Below are 25,045 nucleotides of genomic sequence, written 5' to 3'. Positions count from 1 at the left end.
GTTCCATTTATAGTAATATTCATACATTTAAATATCATTTAAATATCTCTTGTTATGTATTTTGATATTGTAAACTTTATTTTTGAGATAATACTTCATGTTTAAATAAAACATTGACTTTATTCCATAGATAAGTGATCAAGGTGGCGGTGTCCCTTTGAGAAAAATAGACAGGTTATTTAACTACATGTACTCAACAGCGCCAAGGCCTAGTTTGGAGCCAACACGAGCAGTACCTTTGGTAAGCATTACAGATTCTGGTTCATCCCTGCCTTCTGTGGAGCATGAGTGCAACCGCATACCTGCAGTCTTGCTTCTAGAGAGATCCCATTCTCTACATGTAACTTCCTAGAAAGTGGATATTGTTAGTAATTCCGCGCAGGCAAATTGTGTAAGAACACTTTGCTTGTGTACTTTTTTGGTAGCTTACTTTTGAGTAACAAATTGCTTATGCATGGGTGTTCCTGGAAATAGGACCCTCTGTATACAATATTTAAAAAAAAAAAAATGAATGGAAACATTTTTAGGTAGCATGAGAATAGAATATATCAGCCTGTCAGTTTAGCCTAATTGTTAAGCTTCATTTGTCAATATTATAGCACTTCTGGAGTGGTGCATCAATGTATCAAACTCTTAAAAATGACTTGCATACAGGTGTAGATGCTGCCCTGGGAAATGGTAAAACCAAAAAAAAAAAAAAAAAGAATTGATGGGTGATATCATCATCAGTTAACTCTTGAGTTATTTGTCTGATGGGATTATTCCCTTTCCATAGTTTTGTCTTGGTGAAAGTGATATAACTAGTATTATTCCCAAAAAAATTGATTAATGCCTTTTATTGTGGATGTCCATCTTCTCATTTTATTTGTTCTGTACAGTTTCTACCGCAGCCTGTATCCCATGTTAAATAAGTGTCAGTGTCTTGGGCACTTTTCACTCGTGCTCTTCAGTTAAAAATCCTCTTGGCTTTTCATAAAATTTCAGATGGTTTTGTTAGGGTTAGGGTTAAGGTGTATTAATTTTCTGTAAAAAAAAAAAAAAAAAAAAAAAAAAAAAAAAAAAAAAAGATATGATGCCTGTCCTGAAAAGCTGTCATTCTCTAATTCTGACACAGAAAATCATTCAGACACACAGCATATGTAGAAATTACCCAAAATAGTTATATGAATGAAGGAGCTAAAGGCTCTACTTCAGTCTTCTGTTTGTATAGCTGTTGCTTTTAGGGTGTTTTGGTTTACTTCAGCTTTGGTTGTGTGTGCGGAAATATAAGTTGTCTCTACGTGTATGTTCATGTGCACTCTGATCTGTTTGTAACCCTTGTCTACTTCTCTTGACCCTTTTAGAACTTTGTTCAACAGCTTAACTTCTTATGCATTTGAAGCATTCATTACTGTGTTTTGTACAGCATCCTTTTGCCTAGATGCAGTTGTATGGAACTGTCTCCTTAATTCCAATCTGAAACTTGTTCCCAAAGCCAGGAATTGTGGAGTCCTTCTTGATGTCAGTCTTCTTTCTGCATCACCTTTTCCTAGACATCTTTTAACTCTTACAGAAAATTGCCAGAGCCCAGCTCTACAACAGACCAGATTTAAAAACAAAGCCCTTATGTTCATATCTAAATCATCTTTGCTTCACAATTACAATTTATCTCTTCATGACTTTTCTAAATTCCTTTTCAGAGGATTCAAGCATTAGGAGCAGATTATTCTTTGCCTCTTTTAGTAGCTTCCTGCCCATCTGTGAGTCCAGTCAAAACTGCCCTCTTTTTTTCCTAGTTATATGTAGGTTTGTTCCATCTAATGTCTGACATTTCATCTTATTTGGACCTTACCCAAGTCCTGCAAACACTGGTATGCATTCTTACTGTCAGTCACATGTGCTAGAGTTTGTGGGATTGGAGCTTTGTTTGATCAGGTTTTATGCTCCTTTTCTTTCTGATGCTTTCTGTGATTCGGGGGTTTGGGACAGAGTAAACCTCCTGTAACTCACACACTATTGCATTTTCCCCTTCATACCTCATTGATGCATCCTTCTGTTTCTCTGTCAATTGGCAAAATGGTTTTCTTGCACTTTTAGGTACTGAGGACTTTACTGCTGATCAACCATTCTATGTTAGTATTTTATATTCTATTTTATAAATTATTTATAAAATAGTTCAGAAAAATCCAATGAAGAAGTTCAGATTTTTACAAAATCATTCAGCCAATCCTTTTACCTTAGGAAGAAGGTTTTAAGCCATCAAAACCAGAGACCAGAACATCCAAACAGCCATAACCCATGAATTGGAAGGCATGTCTGCAGTTCTAATGGCTCTGTGATAATCATGTTCTGGTTAATACAATGTGTTTTGGACCGTGCTATTTAATGGAGAAAATAAGAATCACTTCACGTTTTGGCTTTTTTCTCCATATTTTTTGCTGATGCTGCACATAAAGCATGAACCACTCCTTGATTTTGATTTTTTTTTATATTGCTGGACATTTTCTCTTTTAAATTATATTTGCAACAATATTAAGTCAGTGGAAAAACCTTGTTTCCATGGCAGCATTCTGATCCTGGCAAGGTCTTGGGTTTACCCATGCTGCATGTGTATAATGGGCAAACAATAGTTGAATTCACTGACACACACTGTATGTTAAATTACAGTTAGTAAGATCTTTAAAGAAATCAGTTAATCACATATTTAAATTGTTTGATGCATACATACAAGGTAACATTTTTCTTAGTAAAGGAAATATACTTTAAATTAGATCTAACTGACTTTGCTAGCCCCATGTACTTAGTATGGTATACATTTCTCATTTTTACAGTGCACAATCTAATGTATTATGAAAAATTAGTGTTAGAAAGCTTTATTGTCTGGAATGCCACAGTGATTCCCCTCTAGCCTGTGTTTTCTGGTGTTGATCAAGCATAAAACTGACAGTGATCCTTGCGGTGTCACCCTCTGTCCATCATAGTGGTCTTCTAAGTGGTCAGTTGCTGAGACATGCAAAGGCTCAGATCCAGAGGGAAAGTCTTTGCGGTGTACAGTGTGTGAAGAGGCGCAGCTTGATATTTTTATGGAGTTGGCCTCTATCATCTAGCCTTAATCCATCTCTGAGTGTGCACAGTTTCCATAGTGTTAGCCTGCCCATTAACATGCTTTTTAATTTCTGTAAAATAATTACTGTCCTCTCTCCAGGAAAGATTTGGATTTTTAGTAGTTCTAAGAAAAGCTAATTGGCTGTCTTGGAAAGAGCTTGCCCCTAAAGATTCACAAATAATGTGCAAGTGAAGCATGCCTATATCCTAAGCCAATGGGAGTCTTTAAGAATTGAACTTAGCATATGCTGTGTTTAATATTAAGAGAGCACAAGTAAACCACTGTCTTCACAGTGGAAACCTCTATTTTAGGTAACTAAGTATATGACAGGCAATGTGAATAGAAAAACCACATAGCTTGCATATCTCTTTGCCCAGTTTCCTTCTACCTACATTAAATGGAGTAGTGCTGTGAGTTGTTGTTTTAGGTGTCTACTGTTAATCATCAGAAAAAAAACAAGGTAATATCTCTGGAAAACATTGTGGTGTTGTAGGTGGAGAGTTCAGAAAAAGAAGTGAGAGGGGTAATACACATGCTATAAGAGAATATATTATGAGATACTGTGGTATAAAATTTTGTCAGCATCAATTTGCAATAGGTGCATAATTCATAAATACTGAAGTCGTGTTTCACTTGCATAAGTCATGAATTCACCCTGTTAAACCCGGTGACACCACAGCATCCCATTGTATACTTGAAGATTTAGGGCCAGATCTTCCATGAATATAAATACAGTATATTGTCATTCACTTCAGTGGAGCTTTGCCAATTTGTACAAGACTCTGATATGTGTCAGGCTAGGAGTATTATAGGTCTTTATAAAAGCAGAGAACACCCTGTTGCTCTGAGTCGCAGACACTATTTCCTTTGGTAGCTTCTTGATGCTTATTGTTTTTCAATCCCATGACAACCATGCCTTTAAGTCTGCTGTAACCTACTTTCCTGTCTGTGGATAGCTCTGGTTGATGCAGAAGGATACAAATGAGTAAGTGAATTCAGGTGACTTAAATAAATTCAAATGAATGAATCAAGTACATTCCTTTCTCAGCTCAGCATATGCTGAGGAGGCTGAAAGATCTGTAGGTAAAATGTTCTCCACTCTCTACAGCAAAAGACAGGTACACCTTTCATGTGTATGGACACGTAGCAGTTAGACTTGTTTAAATCTGAAACAGACAGATGATCTAGTCCATTAAACTGTTTCAAAGCCACCTGGCATGGTTTGAAAGTGTATAGTGGTCCAAGCACCCTCTTCCTCCCTTCTCTGTTCCAACTGTTGCAACCAGATGCCCTCCCCTGTCCCCACATTTCACTGACACATTCTGTCAGCAAGGTCCCTTGTGCTGTTTTCAATAAAAACTCTCTAACAACTAGCACTGTCCTCATTCCCTACTCAACTGCAGCCCCTCATCATGCCCCCCCAACCTAAAAACATGGGGCCAAGCACTCTTTCCTCCCTGCATGTACGAACATGGCAGAGTTTGGTTAATTTTACTCAATTTTATAGAACTCCGTGTTTAGGAGAGAAGGGAAAGCAGAAAATAGAAAACACCCCCAGCCACAGGTCAGCCATCTAATGTGTGGGTGCAAGTGCTCCCTTCTGCCCCGACTGCAAGGCATGCTGTGCTGGGTGGTCATTCCCACTCCCCAGAACTTTAATGCCCAAACGGTAACCATCCTACTTGAAATTCAGGGTATTGTACATTGGACTTGTCTGGCTGGCAACAATTGGGTCTGGTTCCAGATCAGTGACATATGGGACTGGTTCAGCCGTTACATGTATCCACAACCAATGCTAACCCTAATTTCACATAGGCTTGGGCCATAAGAGGGGCAAGGCTACGTTGGCTTGCCTCTCATGTAACTGGGTATATGGGTCATAGACTGAAAATGAGTGCATATTACGACTGACAAAAAACTAGAACTCCTCGTTCCAAAATGATACCTTTTATGAGACCAACTGGGAAATCGCAAGAAAAGTGTTCTTTATTATATTATGACAGAAATATCTTGGCACGTTATTTGGCCTGCATCAAAACCTGAACATTCAACAGAAGAGCCATTGTGCTGCAGTGACATTTATTTTAGGGGTGGGTAACCATAGCAAGGGCTGTTTGCCTAGTATTACTTTGTGCATGAAGAAAGTTGCAGTTATTTTCGCTACAACTCTCTTCCGTTTTCTGTTGCAGTATGCCATCAGCAATCATTGATTTAGCAGTGTAGACTAGCTGAAGGCTGCAGAGCCCTTGCTTTTTCCACAATCTCCTAAGCATAGAAACTGCTGAGAATAACAATCCCAGGTAATAAACTGCTGTCAGATACTTGGTACCACTGAACAATGAATGGAATATTGCACCACTTCCTGCCATCCTGAGAGCCATTCAGAGAATCATCCCATTTTAATGGCTGGGGACTGCTTAGTCTAACAGCATCCTCAGGAGGCTAACAATGCACATGATGGCCTACTAAAGACACTGTAGCAAGATTTTCTTCCTATTTTTGTATGTTTCCAGGATATGCTGCTGCTGTTGACTTTTTTTTTTTAACCTCTTCTGTTTTTAAGTTAGTAAATCCTATTATAGCTAAAAGGGAAGATGGCATTCAGATTTTTCCTGCAACGAATTATGTAGGCTGAAGAACAAAGCCAGGTTTGAAGGGAAAAGTGAGAGAAATTTAATAACTTTGTTCAGTAACAACTTGTATGTAATAGCGTGTTGATTTTAAACTTCCTTACCACATCAGTTTTCCTCTATTTTATGTTTCTTAGGCTGGATTTGGCTATGGTTTGCCAATCTCTCGTCTTTATGCTAGGTACTTTCAAGGTGACCTCAAACTCTACTCAATGGAAGGCGTGGGTACTGATGCTGTAATTTATTTGAAGGTAATATCTTGATTCCATTATGACATAGTAAAGCTCTGAGTGATATCTTTATATGATAGCACTAAAGTTCTCTGCTGAAAAAAAGTAATTCATTTAACTGTCCTTTTTCAAGAAATTTTGTTTCCAGACGTACAAGGTTTTGTTTCTCACTTGTATTAGTATACTTTATTTTAAATTACCAGAGCACGCCAAGGGATGACAAGATCGAACGGTCACAAACTCCTCCATGACCGTTTCAGGCTGGACATAAGGAAGACCTTCTTTACTGTGCATGCCCCCAAGTTCTGGAATAGTCTACTGCTGGAAGTTGTTCAAGCACCTACTTTGAACACCTTCAAGAGACATTTGGATGTTTATCTTGCTGGGATCCTACGACCCCAGCTGACTTCTTGCCCTTTGGGCAGGGGCTGGACTTGATGATCTTCCAAGGTCTCTTCCAGCCCTAATGTCTATGAAATCTTACATGAGAATCCTAAGACTTTAAATGCAGCCATTTTTAACCATAGGCATTGATATTGCATTAGTTTGTTTTCATTATTTTTAAAACCCTGTTCAATATTTTTATTTTATATTGAAGTGATTAGGGTTTTACCATGTGTGTTCTTGCTTTTGTGTCCTTCTGGTTTCTGATGCTCATTACTGCAAATGAGTTCAGAGAGCTGGATTTGACTGGATGTAGTTATTCTGCATACTTCAGATTGAAGTGCACCAGATTCTTTTTTCCTATCTTTCTTCACCTCCATTTCCAATTGTTTTATTTCATTCACAGCTGGGGCCCTCCCTTTGAGGACATTTTGTGCTCCTAGTCAATGAAGGCTAGACAGTTGTTGTCTGGAAAATATTGAATAAAATATATGGGTTTTATTTTGGAAAGCTCTTGGCTGCTTTTTCTGTATTGCTGTATTAAAATGAATGACTTCAAATCTCAAATTTTGTTCAGATCTCAAATTTTGTACTTCCCTTAGCTGCCTGTTGATTTTTGTTTATCTAGATGTCTAAAGTTGTTCTCAATCAGTGTTGTGGAAACTTATCCTATAAACTAGAGATGTCAAACTTGCCTGGGCTCCCAAGCTAGATACGGGCCCGGCAGCAACACAGTAGTTAATGCAGCTTTTTGTTTGCCATCCCATCTCCTTTCTCTCGATTGACGGGCTTCTACAGTGGGGAGCTCTGTGCCTAAATTCATGGTCTCTCTAGTGGCATGACAGGCCAGGTGAAACTGCTCGGTTACTTGGATCTTTGACACGCCTGCTGTAAACCAGAAATTGCAACATAATCATTAACAAAGGACATATTTTCCTCAGTCCACCCATTTCTCCATAGCCTTAACAGAAGAGAGGGAAAAAAAAAAGCTGGACTTTGACTCATTTCCAGAAAACCAAAATATCTTGTAGAAAAAGGAAGGAGAGGTGAGTTCCAAAAATGAGGACTCTTCACAGGGAATACTACCATAGTGCTGCCTTGTTCATTTTGAGGAAGTCCAGCTCAAATGTCTCTGAACCCAAGTGCAGTAGTATGTTACAGGGGGAGACGCACATCTCACACAACCAGATCATACACTGTTTGGGATGGGTCTGTTTATGGACCTCAGCTGACCTGGAATTCCACCAAAAGCTAATTGGAAGCCAGTGTGGGTCACAGAGAACTGGTCTAAGACATTATCACTGAATAGCTCCATTTGCACTATCTTCTGGCTTGCCCTCAAGGCTCTACAGTAAAAGCTGGGAAACGCATTGGAGTGTTGTGATAAGATCTGATTCAAAGAGGAGATGCATATGCCAGTGAACTAACTTGCTGACCTAACCAGAAGCAGGGTTGTGTCAGCATTTGTTTCAACCTTGTTTCAAGATGCAAGTTATTCAGTAAACAGAAAATGTAGGCAAAATGCTAAACCATAGTAGTCTTCAGTTCCAGCATGGGGTACAGGGCTTATTGGGTTACAAGTCCAAGCAAAAGAAATTGAATCTCCATCCAGCCAAGGGAGAGGTCAAAAGGAGGACTGGTGAAATGAAGAGCAAATGGTGGGATGACAAGGCTAAGCTTATTCAACATTTTGATGTGCATGGTTTCTTCAGTACCACCAAAGCCATCTGTGATCCAAGCATTCAGGGACCAACTCCCTTGAGACCTAAGGATGAAGGAGACCTGATCAAGGAAAGGGGAGCCATCAGTGCCTGTTGGCAGGAACATTTTGAAGTCCTTCTCAATCAAGACTTTGTTGTTGCTGAAAGCGTTCTCAACTCCATCCCACAACACCCAGTTAGAGATGATCTTGGAATCCCTCCAACCCTTGACAAGGTGAGGAAAGCCATCAAGCATATGAAGAACAAGAAGGCATCTGGAGCAGATGGAATCTCCACTGAAATCTTGAAACAGGGAGGAGAGGAACTCACATCACAGCTTCATGCCCTCATCTTAAAGATCTAGAATGATGAGGAAATCCCAGATGCCCTCAGGGACACCATGATTGTGGCAGTCTTCAAGAAAGGAGACAAATTTGACTATGGAAACTACAGGGGATCGCCTTGCTGTCTAGCACAGGGAAGATAATTGTGAGAACCCTCCTGAACTATCTCCTTCCATTTGCTCCCAGAATCTCAGTGTGGGTTTAAGGCATCAAGAGGCACAGGTGACATGGTTTTCACAGCTCACCAGCTGCAGGAGAAACGCCGGGAACAATGTAAGCTTCTCTACATGGCCATCTTTGACCTCACAAAAGCTTTCAATTCTGTCAGCCAAGATGTAGAGGATCTTTCTGAAGTACAAATGCCTGCCAAAATTTGTCACCATTCTCTACCTGCTCCATGACACGGTATGTGAGTAGTGGTTCTCAGTGATGGATCTGTCACAGATCCCTTTGATATTAAAATAGAAGTTAAGCAAGGCTGCATCGTCACTCCAACACTCATCTCAATGTTCCTTGCTGCAATGCTACATCTGACCAGCAACAAACTTCCAGTCAGAGTGGAGCTAAACTACCAGATGGATGGTAAGCTGTTTAACCTCAGCCAACAGAGCCAGAATCAGGACCACCCCAACCTCAATCATTGAGCTCCAGTACACTGATGCTGTAGCACGTGCTCACTCAGAAGCAGACCTTCAGGCAATCACCAATATCTTTACTGAGGCATACAAGAAAACGGGACTGACATTTAACATTCAGAAGACTTAAGGTCCTCCACCAACAAGCTCTTAATGTAAACAGTCCGCAGCTCCGGTAATCTGGATTCATGTTGGGACTCTGGAAAATGTTGAATATTTCCCCTACCTTGGAAGCCGTCTCTTGCAGAAGGCTGGCATGCACAAAGAAATCCTCAAAGGTGTAAGTGCAGCCTTTGGACCCCTGAAGAAACAGGTGTTTGAAGATTGCGACATCATGTCTGAAACCAAGTTCATGGTTTATCAAGCAGTTGGGTTTTCCATCTTGCTGTATGGAGCTGAGACATTAGACTGTTCACAGGAATATCTAAAGTTGTTGGAGAAGTACCATCAATGCTGCATGCAGAAGATCCTTTGAATCCAGTGGGAAGACAGGATGCACCAATGTCAGTGTCCTTCTGCAAGCAAACACCATGAGTATTGAAGTAATAATCATCCAACATCAACTTTGTTGGGCTGGCCATGTCATCCAAATGTCTCACTCCAGACTCCCAAAGCAACTTTTATTCTCCCAGCTCAGCCAAGGCATATGCTCAAGAGGAGGACAGAGAAAGTGCTTCAGGGACATCTAAAGGTCAACTTAAAAAATGCAACATCAATGTCAGCTCATTGCCCAGGGTTGCCCCAAGTGGAAGAAGAGTCTGCTGCAGGGATCTCAGTGCTTTGAAACCTCACAGCAACAGCAACAATAATAGGAGGTGGAAAAGTGGGAATGACAGAAATGGAATCACAGACCAAATCAAGAATCCAGTGCCACCCCACATGGAAATGCATGTCTGAGCTGCAGTAGAGTCTGTTGATCCTGGATAGGCCTCATCAGCCATCTTTGGACACGCAGATAAGACAATCATGAAAGACAGTTATCTTAGACTGTGAGGGATTGCCAAAGAAGAAGACAGGGCTTACCTTTTACAGCCATCTGGATCCTTCCCATGATGCATGGCTTCCCACAGGAGCCTTTCTACACCTAAATCCTTAATGCCCCAGCTGTTTCTTGGGGAGGTCACACAATGTTCTCTCCTCTGCTCCAGGGCCTCCTGCTGCAGTTAACTTGCTCCTTGAAGTTCTGCAGTTCAGTTAAACTTTTACTGGTCGTCATAAAAACAAGATGCTTATTGGGCTCTTGCCTGAATGCTCTTCTCTCCACATGGCTCTAGCCCTACTTACAAGTAATCGGGTGCCTCACTCAGCTAAAGTTATCTCCTAGTAAAGGGTTCAATGGCAAAAGATGATATTAATTTTGCCAGGCACAAATGGAAGAACTGCTACCTAGGTATCAAAACCAGCCTAGGATCTAAAACCTGGATTTGTTTTACAAATAATATTTGTACTTCCTAAATGACAGGCACCAACATAAGTCATGTAAAATCTTCCAGCTGCTTTCCCCTCTCTCCCCTCAGTGTTGTGTGGATCCAGTCAAGACTTTTCATTGTAGACCAAAATTCAGGTTCTTAGAGCTTGGGGGCTGTGTGCATTTCAGAGGGGGAGATGAGGGGTGGGGGCAGGGAAAGAAAAGCTTCCCTGAAACATTTTAATTAAACTGCTTCATCTCTTGTTCTCTTTTATGTAGTTTTTGGAACTGAGGCAGTGTTTCTAAGTGAACTATATTTTCTTTGGATTTTTAATGCATTATAATCTGTTTTGAACAAGGTTCCTCTGCATGCCATCAGTATAATCAAAACAGCTTTTAAAGTAATATATGAGAACATGTAAATTATATAATTGATACTTTAGTTGAATACAGGAATGAATATTCTTAAAATTGTTATTTATCATCACCACTTGTTTGTCATTATTTAACAATGGTCTCCTACCATTGCTTTTCTTTTTCAGGCTCTTTCAAGTGAATCATTTGAAAGACTTCCAGTTTTTAATAAGTCAGCATGGCGACACTATAAGACCACACCTGAAGCTGATGACTGGAGCAATCCTAGCAGTGAACCTAGGGATGCGTCTAAATACAAAGCTAATCGATAAATACCCACCTTTCATCTCTCCCAAAGACGATCTCTGCATTCAGTATAGAGTCTCTACTTTGTTCACAAACACTCCAAACCACAATAGTTAACTACTTCCATACACTGACCAATCAGGGCACTGAAAACAGCAAGAACAAAGTTGATGTATGCGACTTGTGAAAGAAAGGCACTAAGCATGTCTGCTGTTTGAGTTGTTGTAACTACTTAATCAAAATATGCTTGGATTGGTTGGCCATATGTTGACAGAAGGGATTGCACTGTCATTGCACTTAGGTATACAATGGTATAGTAAAAGGTATTATTTTTTAAAGGCTGTTTTTTATACACAGATAAGAATTGGCGAGATGCATAAAATCCCTTTTAATAGTCAGTGGCATCTTACACAGCAATACAGTGCAATGGAAAGGTTCTAGTATAATTGAACATGTGCATAGAAAATAAACTTTTTGCTGCATTTTTATATTAAGCAGTATCACTTGTTACAAAAAGTACCTTTGGACTATTCAGATCTTACAGCAAATTTAAGTGTAGTTCTAAAAGGGCTGTGCAGCTTTAAACTGACGCTTTGCCCAAGTTCTCAAATCCATTTTTCTCATATATACAAAAAGTATGTTCTTAAATGGCACTGCAACCTTCAGTTTTTAGTATGCACCTTATTGCTTTTATTGACTTGCACAAGAATGCCTGATAGTAAACCATATTAATTATGCATTTGTAAATCTTCCCCCCTTCATTTTAAGGAAGGGTCATACGGAGTTAGTGTTTCTCTTCATACCTACAAGCGATTCCCATTAATGGAAGGGAGAGACTAAATTTCAGATGTGATATTCTTGGCCAGTCAAATATTTTTGTTTTGTTTGTAGGAAAAGAGAAAAAGACCAAAAGCCAGTCATATAAATGAATTTGCCTTAAGAACATTGGTTATTTGGAATCTGATTAGTCATAAAACTGTAAATAATTTGCAGAGCTATTTGTATGTTAAATGTAAGATCGTAGTCTGGTAATTTGAATGCATAGCATATATACAGTTGTACACCAGCTTTGGGAAAGCATTACTGGGCTAAATGTTTTGAAACCGGAAGCATAGTAGAAAAAAAGATTGGTGATGCCTGATTTAAAATGCTGATGACGTCTTCCAAGGAGGAAAATTCTAAATAAACAGCATCAAGTAAAATTGGTTGAGAGAGACAGACTGATGAACAGCAAGAAGCTGTCCTTTTCCAAGTCTCTGCCAAATACTACCAAAAGAATGAAGCTAGAATGAATTGTAATGTATCTAAAAGGGCCCTAAATTATGCCCTCGGTTTCTCTTGGTGTTTTGATATTTTTGAAAAATATTGCAGATTTTAACAACAACAAAAATCTTGTTTGCTAAAACTGTGGGGGAAATGTCTGTTTTGTTCTCCTGAATATTTATTTTTGTAAGAACTGGTATGAGATAAAATGGAAAACTGTGAGAAATTTCTAATTTTTTTTTTTTTAAATGGAGTCTGACCATACTGATAGGACTTTGCACTTAGATGCATGCTTCATTCAAGGATTTCAAAGTGCTTGATAAGCAATAAGTTTAAAGAACCCCATTTTCTGTCCTAGTTCTGGAAATATTTGAACATGATTATTGAAGTCAGTAGGAGTACTTCTTTCATGGAGGTACCACCTATGGAATCCTATGCAGGGTGTCTATGTGACTTTTTGAACAATGGTCTACCATGGTTGCAGACACTGTTGGGGGGGGAGAGAGAGAATGCTTTTTGTGATACAGTTGAGTGATCCATTTGCCTTTGCAGAAAAACCAGAACCATAATTGAAAGTGTGTTAAATGGCTAAATCCTTCATTTAAAGGGATAGAGTTGACCTGAAATGTAGTCACTATTTTCAGATGGTATATCTGTCCCCCAGCGTCTTTCAGTCTCCTTTTCTTAAGTTTTTTCCAAATTGCTTTATGAACAGAGCCTGCAAACCAGAAAGGAAAAGTTGACCGGACCTTGAAGAAGGTGAATCTTGCATTTTACCTTTTATGGATAATCCACCTTTCTTGAAAAATACATATTCTTGAATAAATGATACAGCTTGAGAGCAGGACAAGTGTATGGACTACATGAATATGGTCTGGCTTTTCCGACTTTTAATATGAAAGTGTCATGTTCTTGCACAGTAACTAGTATTGACTGGTGGCTTGTTCTGCTTGTTGTTTATAAAAGAGGAGAATATAAATGTCCATATATACAGATATTGAATAGAGATTCACTTTTGTTCAGTAAATTTAATTAAGAACATGTAAATGGAGAAGCTATTGAATAAGAAGTAAAATATGAAGGAAGGAGTATTGCTATAGTGACTGGACTATCACACTACTTAAACTGAGAAAATGTATCTGGAGTTTAATAGCTAATTAGACCATTCCATTTAGTCCTGTTCCCAGTACTTAGAAACTTAAGTCCCTAGAAATGTTGTCATTTGGAAATTAATTCATAAACCCTGAAGTTAGTCTGAAAGTTCAAGGAAGGGAGACTGCACAGCGTGCTCTTTTTATTCCTCAGTCCTTCCCAGGTCACTTTGTTTGCATTCAGGCAGACCCCAGACTTAGTGAGTGGTTGATTTCATGCTTCCTTCTGTACTTGAGAATTCAGTTTTGTCACAAGTTTAGCCATCCTAATCCATGCCTCCTTCCTTTGCAGGATGCTGGCCTGAAGAAAAGGAATAAGGATGGGGGTGGAGGAGGAGGGGAGGATGGACGGAAACCAAAGTTTCCCAGTGTAATTCCATGAATAATGAGGACGGAAAACTGTTGCATTTTTGTTTTACCCAGAGTAACTACTAAACTACACATGCAGGCTTCTACTCGCATATTCTACGTGGGGGAAAGTGACAGGATGTACACATGCTGAAATGTGCACATTCTAGTCCTTAGTTTAATGTGACTACTTGTTACTAATGTATTTAATTTATCATACTTATTTAAATTTCCTTTAAAAAGGTGGGGGGTGGGCAAGCCATACTATCCTATACAAACTGGGTTTTTTTGGTAGATTTGGAAGGTAGAGGAATGTGTTGCAGTTAATACGTGCTAGGAAATCTTCAATGAATCTCTGGATGCTCAGGTTAAGTGTTCTCTTTTAACTCAGTAGAAGACGATGTTTGTCTCTGTTAGGCTCAATGCTCCATCCTAATGTGTAAGGGAGTCTTTACGTTGCTGTAGTTTATGCTGTTTCTTGGGTAATATTTTAAACAAGATTCTTAGAATCTTTTAAAAAAGCATGGATGTTATTGTTGGTCTTTAATATTTGTTTTAAATTTTCATTTAACTTTCAGTGTACATAACTTCAGCTCTAATTGGATATATTTCTTTTTGTCTTCACATGTTTCACAGAGGTTTTGTTCACTGCAAAACAGCTGTCACCTTCCACTAATAAAGGTGTGAGCATTTATCTGGGTGGGATGAGATCCCAGTATATTCTCCTACCTACCTACCTCAAAATATACTAAGAATGTAGGGCAAAATCCTGTCTCCTCTGAAGCTGATGGCAAAACTCCTGTTGATTTAAACCTTTAATGTTTTTAATGAAGCACTTTCAGATCCTTGCGTCTAAGGTGCTATGAAGTGCAAAGTGGGCTTGGTTGACCAAAATACATTTTTTGTATTAAAAACCCCCTTAAGTATCAATGTTGAGTGTATTAATCTATTGCTATCTATGCCAAGTTGGCAGTTGTTAGCATTTAGTTATTATGCATGTTTTCTTGGTTGTAGCACAGAAGCTGTGGTTTTTTCTAACAGCTCTTCATCTGCTTTTTCTGGATGTACACTTGCGAATTGATGCATTCCAATGCATTTTAGCAATCTTTGAAGCTGGTTGAGGATAATTTATTATTGAGTATGAAGGGGAGTTGATCAAAAGGTAATTAAACAACACAATTTTGAAGGAAGTAGCAACTTCAGGGCTCAATCCTGAAAACACTTACACAAGTCACTTCATTGAAATAATCTTATTACCATCAATGTATTTTCTGTATGGGGACTTCAGCAATCAATGGTCATTAAAATCTCCATGTTTTTCTGTAATTTTTTTTTTCTGTTATAAAGTAACCAGGAAAAAAGGAACATAAATAACATTTTAGTTGCAATATTAAAGATGCCTTAAAGTGTTTCACAGATTGGCATAATCATGCTGCTTTCTTCTGAGTTTCAAAACATTTTTAGGTGATATTCTAAGAGAAAATATATATGTTTTATGAGCTACTTTGTCAGCTAATATTGTATGCCTTTTAATTTATTTAAGAATTTCTTTGAATTGAATTCTGATGGGTGCCAGATTGATGATCCTCGAGATCTTATTCCTCTGTGTGCAGATCATGTCCTAGCATGGGCAATGGCAATCCTCAACCCTATTCAGTTAGGACTGTCCCGGGATATGAGAACTCCTGGCCCATTCTGTACTTGCCTTTTCTACTGAAACTGCTAATGGAGTGCAACACCTTGTGCCAGTTGTGTTGGGTTCTGTCGTTTGGATTCCTTCCAATGGAAGCTGAGCCCCTGGCTGGTTCAGCATAAGTCACTAAGCTACATTCATATGATGGTTAAGTTTGGGTCACTGCTGAGATGAGCTACATCACATTCAGCATTTTAGAGGAACATATTGCCAATCCCTGACAAGTTGCATTGTTTATAATGTTGGCAAATTACTGGTTTAAATCAGTTTGACTATTTTACATCTGTGGAGAGGAGGGAAAATGAACTTTTCAGAAGATTCCATGGAGATGGGTTTTAATTTTGATTTCTTGTAATTTGTGTTGGACCTGTTTGTAGTCTGCTAACCTTGTGTATAACTTGGAATACTGTCCTTCCTGTTCCTTTTCATTGTTGTCAAATAAAAACTTTTAAAAGACTCCATTGTCAGATTATTAAGGGAATTAACCCATTGGATACACTTACCTTATTCAAATTTAGTCCCTGATTCAACAACACTTAAAGCACATTTCTAAATGTCCTTGATTTAATGCAGTTAAATAGGTGGTTAAGCATGTTGCTCAGTTGCTGCATTAGCTAGATTTAACAAGGAAGCTATGAAGATACCATCAGTATCTTCTGGAGTGCAGAGTTAGTCTCTCAGGGTGTCTGTACACATGGTCCGGGGTGGAAGGGCAGGACGCCTGCAGTACACATGTATTCAGCATCTCGCGCTTTAAAACTTTGGCAGGTGTGCTTTAACTAAAGCTCGTTCAATGAGCTTTAGTTAAAGCACCCCCACCAGCAATTTGGAAAGTGGGGACACTGAATACATGTGACACACAGGCTGCTGGAGCATGCTATTTAGCATGCTCCATCAGACTTGATTAATTGTCTGCTCTGACATGTTCTAATTGAATGTAACCTCTGTGCAATGTAATTGTTCACTTCTGTACAAAGCTATCTGAAGACAAAGCCTTTTAATCATGCCCAGTGTGTATCGTGCTCACAATGTTTTGAGTTCACTAAAAATTTCAGAACTGTGGGTCCTCACTTGCTCTTTTCCCACTAACATCAGTTGGCCTACAGCTAAAAAAGGATGAATTCCCTGGGAGTCAGTCTACCAATTTCTGACTGAATGAAAGCAAAAGGCAACTTGAGGATTGCTTTGAGTCAGGGCTCCCTAGAAAACCAGCATTTTTACAAGTCCAATGAGTATGTTGATAGGCAGGCTGTCACTTTGAATTTGAGAAGCAATGCAGCTACTTTTGATAGTTAGTTGTGCTCAAGGCTGTTTTATTTATTTATTTAAAAAAGGAAGCTTTTAAAGCTTTAGAAGCAGACTTCAGGAGTTTCTAATTTAATGGGCTGTTTGCAAGTGTTACAGGGAAACCTTTGATTTATGGGTATCATAGTGGTGCTATGGTCCTTTTGTGCCTCATGTAAGCAAAGGTTTTACAAACCCGACAGGTGCACAATCTTTAAGAAATGATGATAGTGTTCTGCATTTTGGATGCTGTTGGTGACTGACCTGTCATGGTGTTGGTGGTTTCTTTTAGTTGAACATGTACAATGCCAACAGTTATTCCAGACCCAGCAGTCAGCAACCTTTTAAGGCTGTGTGTTGGGTGGACCTAATTTGGGTCAGAGGCAGGCACGGAGAGCAGCTAGGACCCAGCTGCTGCCAGTGGCAGTCCAGAGAAAGCAACTGTTGCCAAAGTCCCATGTCTGCAGGCCAGATCCCACCCATGGGCCTAGTTTCACAGATTTCATAGACATCAGGGCTGGAAGGGACCTCAGAAGACCATCGAGTCCAGCCCCTGCCCAAAGGGCAGGAAGTCAGCTGGGGTCATAGGATCCCAGCAAGATAAGCATCCAATTTGCTCTTGAAAGCATCCAGTTTGCTGAACTCTGTTCTAGACCATTTCCAGGATATAGAGAGCTTTCTTGCTAGTTTAAATCTGTGCTTTAGGCTAATGAGAAATATGTTGAGCTCTTGAAGTCTTTATCTTTGTGACATTTAAATTGTGAGAGCGCCACTGAAGCTATGAAGCTGTAAACTGCAAGTTCCTGCTAAACTGACCCTGTACCAAACAAAATAGTTTCAAATTTAGTTCATTCTTTTCCCTGGAAACTTTTCATGGCAACTTACAATGAAGTGTTGTTCAAGTCTGCCTGCTGGTTCTGTTGCATCTTGTTTTAGATCAGCGTACCAGAGAAAGAATGATTTACTTTGGAGTTTTGATGGTCAGATCTCAGAATGAGTTAATGCTATGGCTTGAATTGGCAAAACAGTTTTGGCTGTACGTATACATGCTGTTCTCTTGTCTGTTAATCCGTTTTAATTCAGATGTAAACATTTTTGTGAGATATTGTAATTCAGAATGACATTTGGCTGTAGAGGGATAAGTACTCTAATGTGATTAAGTACTCCTGTTAATTAATATTTAATATGACACAATCAACCTCAGGAAGGTTAATTCCTGTGTGCTCAGATTATTTCTTGTGCTTCTAGAGAGTCAGCACATTTTTTTCCTTAAAGGTAATTTTTTTTTTTTTCTGAATAGTATTGCTTAGTTTTTTGGTTGTGCATCTTTGTGATTTTTGTTCTTGTAAGGATAGTTTATGCATAGAAAATTAAAAGTGCATGGACTGCATCAGACATTTGAACTGAGTTCTGTAACAGCTAGCTCTTCTCGTGACATTTTCTAAGCTACATGTCTGGGTAAGTGATGTAAAGTGTTCTTCATTTCACAGAAGTTAAAGTAAAGGCACAGAGAAGCTGTCACTTACCTACCAATCCAAGAGCAGAGGAAAGGGTACAAACCTAGCTTCCCTGATTCCCAGTCCCTTCCCAAAATCACTAAGCCAACTACTAATACTAACATATTGCTATGTCTGAGGTCATACTGTTTCTTTCTTTTAGCTGAAGAAATATTTTAATTTCTTGTGAAGAGAAAGCTTGCGTGTACTGCCTTTTCTCACTGTTTATTATCCTTTGACATCTTGGGGTGTTCACCAGAGTTAAGTAGTAGTTAATTAAGTAGCATGAAATAGAAAAAACTGTCAGCATGTTCTGCTTACTCTTTGACAGTAAATGTCTTTAAATGGAAAGTAACAGTCGCAATGACAGTATAATTAAGATATATAGCTCCAGGACAAAGGTTCACATATGAGACCCTATTTTTCAGACAAGTATCAGCTTCTCATTATTCTAGTCATACATTTTTGTAGACCTTTTTAATGCTATTCCACCTCGTTATTCAGGAGTTGGATTTCTTTCTGTCAGTGGAACCTTAAATGCTAATCAGTTTTCAAGTATTTGATGCCAATGATTTGTTCTGTCTGAGAAATTTTCTTAGTACAAAAATTAAACTTGTAAACTGGTTGAGTCAGATGAGTCTGTAATCAGAGTCTGTCTCTTGTTTTGGGGGTTGTTCATTTTTGTTCACATGCAAATTTTTCAAAATTGATGTCAAAAGAAATGGATTCATACATTAAATGTGCTCCACATTCTGGTGAAGAACATCAGCTAGGCCAGGGATTCATTCCATGCAATTCATTTCAAAGGTGTTTTCTGTCTACCTGCCTTCTTTTAGGAGTCTCTTCCAAATCTGTTCCTTGTTTTCTTTCTTTTAGTCTACACATAACTTGTTGCTATTAGCATGGAAGTTAGTTAGCAAGACAAAAGACTTCATTTGCTAATTGCCAAGACTTTTTTTTATTTAATCTGAGTCCTGGTGAATTGTTTATGCTTGAAATTAAATGCTGTCAAACATTACATTGAATTAAATGGGCAAAGCTCTTCATGATTAAACAAGGACATTGTGTGCACAGCAGGTTTTTCACCTGGAAATTTCTCTTGTAGATTTCATTTCTACCATTTTGCAGGGTTCATATGTTTCAATATATTGTATTGCACTAAACTGTTTCTTTTAAAGGAGACATCACTACAATTTTTGTGTACCTTTGAAAACAATACAAGTTTTTCTCATGTGTGAGGTGTGTCCAGGTTTAAAATATGGAGACCATCTGAGGGCATGCAACTCTTAAGTTTGCTTTATAGTAGTAACTGGTCTGCTGTTTTGTAGAAGCACACTGAATGCGGGACTTTGGTCTGTGTATAAGTTAACTAAAACACGAGAATATAGTGCTGCCGCTTACCAAAGACTTACAAAAATTATCTAGCTTTGCAGTCAGAAGAACCTGTTTCTTTTCATTTTGGTTCCTTATGTTCATGCGCCATTTCTGAGTTGTTCTTATTGTAACTCTGGCCACTGGTGAAATAAAATGTTACTGTTTTTAGCATGGGACTATTTCCCTTTCTTTAACTTTAAATAATGTGGTATCAACAATTACCAATCCTTTTGCAAACTACCTACTGCTTGAAAACTACAGTGTATGCAGCACCATCATATTCCTGTCAGTACAATACATTTTTTCAGTTTTGTAACACACCAGTTTAACAGTTTTGAAATGCAATGCTGCACAAATGTATTGTGTAAATAGGTTTCAGTCGGATTCTGATCCCCTGCTATATTTTAAAAAGTCTGTTCTTTAAGGCCACACTGTTTACCTTCTCATGCCACAGTGGTCCAACTTGCTAACAGTTCTTGTGTTCCAGCATGAAGGTAGAGAGGGATAAAAATAACTTATCAGGTTATATCAAAGCATGATCAAGTCTTATGGAACAATGTGATAAGATACAATGGTTTTCTCCTTTCGGATAACTTGTTCAGTTATACAAAACAAATGCTGCATCAAAAGATTATCCTGTGACGTTGTCCTTCAGATCAGCTATCAAATGGACATTACAGAGGGAGTCGTTTTGTCTGGGGCAGTAATAGCAACAATAGTTCATATAAGTGATTCATTGCATTCTAATTAAAGGAGAGGTTTGTGCTGTCCTCATACATTTAAGGATGTCTTATTTATGAGATTTTATTAATTACCTGGTTTCTGATTTCTAACTAACCAGGAGGCAAAAGTGTCAACATAAATTTTCAGACTACTACTGATTTCCCTGGCTGGTGTCTTGGTATAATTAAAAACATAAGAGGCTTGATCCTGCAATCTTTTCTTATGTGTGTGGTCTCATTGAACCTATTTGCTGGTTTTCCCCATCTGCATTTAACACTCTCTGTTCAGAATACAAGCATAGTTTTGTGATAAGTGGATGTTTGATCTGTGTTTCTTTGATAACACAAGTCCACTTACATATTTTTAAGGTTTAGCTTATCACTAGATTTCCTTTTTTATTTTAATTTTTTGAATCAAAAGACTCAATCATATAATACCAGTACATTTGTATGCATCATTCACCAAGGCCACCTCCAAACACAAGCAGTACTTTCTTAACCATGGATTTGGTTTGTACCTTCTTTCCTGCAAATCCTGAAAGTTGTGTACACTAGACAACAAGTTTCTGGAACTTAATTGTGCCTATCCTATATTTTTTTTTCTCTATTTGTGACAGGGACACTGAGCAGCTGCTCTACTGACTCACCCATGACAGTCCACCTTTTAAAAGTTATGTTTGGGCAGAAACAACACTTCTCCCCTGCACCCCGCCCCCCACCTCCTTGTCAATATTTTCAGGACTATATCCACCTCTTATTATGCTAGAGCAGGCTAAGAAGTGATCCATCTGTGTAGTTATCTGGTGGGCTTTTCAGCAGCTTATGGGCAAGGGTTGACATTCTCTTTTCCTTCATGTTTTAGGCCTTAACTAGAAAAAGGTTGGCAGTTAGCTGGGTTTTTTTTTTAATCTGCACATGAGCTTTTTATGACGAATGTGAACACAGACAATTCAGTTACTTTAGCAGAGCTAAATGAACTTAAGGGCAATAGTGTTAAATGTGAAGACTAGCTCCCTTGTCCAGACTAGTGCCTTACCACGTGTTAATGAAATCACTTGTGGTGTTGCTAAGGGAAGGAGTGACCCACCACTAACAAAGGAATTAATATTCTTTTAACTGAAAGTTGACTTTAACCCAAGTTGGGACAGACCTATGATATAAGACTGCAGTTGCAATTATAGATAGGTTTTTATTCACCAGAATATTTATTTTATAAACCAAAGTTGTTGCTTTTCTTTGGAAGTGTCTTCTAGGGTACTTATAGTTTCATAGTAGCTAGAGTCGGAAGGGACCTAGGTAGATCATCTAGTCCGACCCCCTGCCTTAGCAGGAAAGAGCACCGGGGTCAGATGACCCCGGCAAGGTGCTCATCTAACTTCCTTTTAAAAATCCCCAGGCTAGGAGCCTGCACCACTTCCCCTGGAAGCTGGTTCCAGGCCCTAGTCGCCCTGACTGTGAAGTAGCGCCTCCTAATATCTAATCTAAACTTACCCTCCGCCAGTTTGTGACCGTTATTCCTGGTCACTCCTGGCAGCGCACGGGGGAACAGGGACTCCCCCAATACCTGCTGATCCCCCCTGACCAGTTTGTAGCAGGCCACAAGGTCCCCCCTTAACCTTCTCTTGTGGAGGCTAAACAGGTTCAGGTCCCGTAGCCTCTCCTCATAAGGCCTGCCCTGCTGACCCCTGATCATACGAGTGGCCCTCCTCTGAACTCTTTCCATATTGTCCACGTCCCTCTTGAAGTGTGGCGCCCAGAACTGGACGCAGTACTTCAGCTGCAGCCTGACCAGTGCCGCATAGAGGGGGAGGATCACCTCCCTGGACCTGCTCGAGATGCATCTGTGGATGCATGACAGGGTACGGTTGGCCTTCTTGACTGCCTCCCCACACTGCCGGCCCATGTTCATCGTGGAGTCAATGACGACTCCAAGATCCTTTTCCGTCTCCGTGCTGGCAAGAGGGGAGTTCCCCAACCTGTAAGTGTGGTGCCGGTTCTTCCTCCCCATGTGCAACACCTTGCACTTATCAGTGTTAAACCCCATCCTATTCTCATCTGCCCACCGTTGCAACCTGTCAAGGTCAGCTTGTAGCCTATTGCACCCTTCTAGTGCACCCACATCCCCCCACATCTTAGTGTCATCAGCAAACTTGAACAGGGTGCTTTTTACCCCGTCATCCAAGTCACTGATGAAGATGTTGAACAGTGCGGGCCCGAGGACCGAGCCCTGCGGAACCCCACTGCCCACGTCCTTCCAGGTCGAGAAGAACCCATCCACTACCACCCTCTGGGTGCGGCCCTCCAACCAGTTGGCCACCCATTTGACCGTGTCAAACTATTTGTTTCTTTGCCATTTCAAATGTTTTTTTCTATTTGTTTCTTTGCCATTTCAAATGTTTTTTAAAATGCTCAGTTTTACTCTAGAGTATAAAGTATTTCCAGTGCTACTTCTTGGAGCCTAATCATAACTTTAGTTAACACGTGAAAATCTTTGCATGATACAGGTAGTAATGTTTTTGTATGAAAAGAATTATATATCTGTGCACAACCGTCGTTAAAATGCCCACGTAACTCAAAGAGAACCTGTGACATTGTCCTTCAGATCAGCTATCTCAGCTTTCCAGTTAAACATTTTAAAAATAGATTTCCGTCTACACGAATCTCTTTAAATGTGTTTACAGTTGTTTCTCTCTGGTTTGCTTTTGTACTTGACTGAAATTAGAGGAGATAACTGATAAGCCATGGTGCAGTTTGGTTCCTTTGCATTACAGGGCTGTTTCACTGGGGTTTGTAACACCTCCCCATGTACATCAGTATAAGCGAGATGAGAAACAAGCTTCAAAGACAGCTGTCAGTTATGCCTGTACATCCTCCGCTGTGAGGTTACATGGATGTAACTGATGTCAGAAATGTTGTGGCTGGAATTGGCAGGGCTGTCCCTAGGGGGAGTGAATTGGGGCGACTGCTTTGGGGGGCCCCGCGGACAGTGCCATACAGACACCACTATGGCCACCGCACACCACTGGCTCTGTGCTCCCACCACTTGCTGTCCCCTCTTCTACCCCCCAGTCTACTCTGGCCGCTTGCTACCCCCACAACCCTGCACAGGCTGATATGCCCCAGGCTCCACATACCCCTAAGGACAGCTCTGGGAATTGGTGTGACATTTCATTCTAGTTTCAACACAGTTTAATCAGGATTGTGCTGGCTCTTATCCCTGGGGTAAGAAATAAACCGGTTACTACTGTACGCCGATGTGAACTGATACAAACCAGGAGCTCACTTGTTGAGTCAAGCTATATCTTTACTAAATGTTGAAAAGAGCAAAATCTACCCCCTCTACATCATAAAGCTTGTATAACAAGGGATGACTTTGGTGATGGCTTTGTGCTTTTAAACTATTTGTTTCTTTGCCATTTCAAATGTTTTTTAAAATGCTCAGTTTTACTCTAGAGTATAAAGTATTTCCAGTGCTACTACATTCTTTGTCCATATCTGCTGTTGCTTCAGCTTCCCCCCCAGGCACTTGGGCTAAGTACAGACGGTCATAAAGCCCAAGGCAGAATCAGTTAATTCTAGGCAGCTTCCTCTAAGCTGCAGAGGTTGAACTGATAACCTGCTGAACTGTTTTTCAGTTGGGAAAGGCAGGCTGTATGAGAGCATTTGTGGTCATCCCCACAGCACAGCCCACAGTTGCAAAGCATCCTGGGATGCTGGGAGACTGAGTTAACTTGAACTGGGAAGGGATCTGGGACAAGTTCCATAAATTGATTTGACCTAAATCAGTTAAGTCTGATACTGCATCCAACCAAGTTCATCTTAAACTGATTTCAAAATGGCCAAAACCAGTTTATGTGCCCTGAACTTCTATTCTGTTACAGGTTTAAACAAATTTCCAGTCACTTAAACTGGTTTATATGTAATGTCTGTCCCTAGCCTTGGGTGACAGGACTGTCAACAAGCATGTCTTGTCCAACACCGCTAGAGATGTTTAGATTTTAGAAAGTGAGCAGATGAGGCCTAAAGCCAGAAACATTTCATGACCCTGAGTAAACTTTTACTGCAGAGCAAGAGGGGGAAGTCCAAAATTCAGTGTAGAGAGCTACATATCAGATGCAGCTATATCAAAACTTTTTTGCTGGAGTTTTCCATCAAAATGGGAAAGCTGCAGATTCAGTTCATTTGGTGTGTTTGGGAAGTGAGATGCAGCACTCTTGTCTAGTGACATTTCTCTGCTTCTGGCTGTCCCTTGCATGATATTAGAAAAAGGAGCAGCTTGATTGTTGAGAATTCAAGGACAAGATCACAAGGTGTGGAGTGACAAGAAGTAGCGGTTGCTCAGTGTGATCAGAAGCTAGTGATGGGTCAGCAGGGCTTTGGACAGTGGCAGTGGCTGATTATATTACTTTGATATTATTTAGTATCATGGCTTTACAGAAATTGTGGGGATGACCACAAATGCAGCCACTGGGGATTAGCAGGTGGGCTTGATGTAAATGAGAACAGTCTTGTAATTACCTATGAAAGACATGCTAATCAAGTGAAATTGACAAGCAGCCATATCTGTTGTACTTCCATTTATTTTCTACATGGAACTTTGCCTTATAAATAGGATCATGCTAATGCAACACTCATTAC

The 25,045-nt window shown here is 39.7% G+C and overlaps 1 protein-coding gene across 9 annotated transcripts in view; it reads left to right on the top strand.

The window, feature by feature from the left end:
• The window catches only part of PDK3 (pyruvate dehydrogenase kinase 3), a 112,984-nt gene extending 96,997 nt beyond the window's left edge, over window positions 1–15,987 (top strand). For 8 of the 9 annotated variants that reach the window (XM_090062084.1, XM_090062077.1, XM_090062066.1 and 5 more), the window contains 3 exons: window positions 131–241; window positions 5,853–5,966; window positions 10,959–15,987. In XM_090062084.1, coding sequence (XP_089918210.1) covers window positions 131–241; window positions 5,853–5,966; window positions 10,959–11,102 — 369 coding nt within the window. In that variant the 3' untranslated portion in view covers window positions 11,103–15,987. Of the gene's footprint in view, window positions 1–130; window positions 242–5,852; window positions 5,967–6,148; window positions 6,750–10,958 lie in introns of those variants that run through there. The other variant, XM_090062110.1, reaches the window with a different exon arrangement.
• The last annotated feature ends 9,058 nt before the right edge of the window (window positions 15,988–25,045 follow it).

Source organism: Crocodylus siamensis, chromosome 1, assembly GCF_052110815.1.
Source record: "Crocodylus siamensis isolate JL-2025a chromosome 1, ASM5211081v1, whole genome shotgun sequence".
Taxonomy (NCBI): domain Eukaryota; kingdom Metazoa; phylum Chordata; order Crocodylia; family Crocodylidae; genus Crocodylus; species Crocodylus siamensis.
The sequence above is the reverse complement of the archived record's forward strand: the minus strand, read 5'-3'. Positions and strand labels throughout refer to the sequence as shown.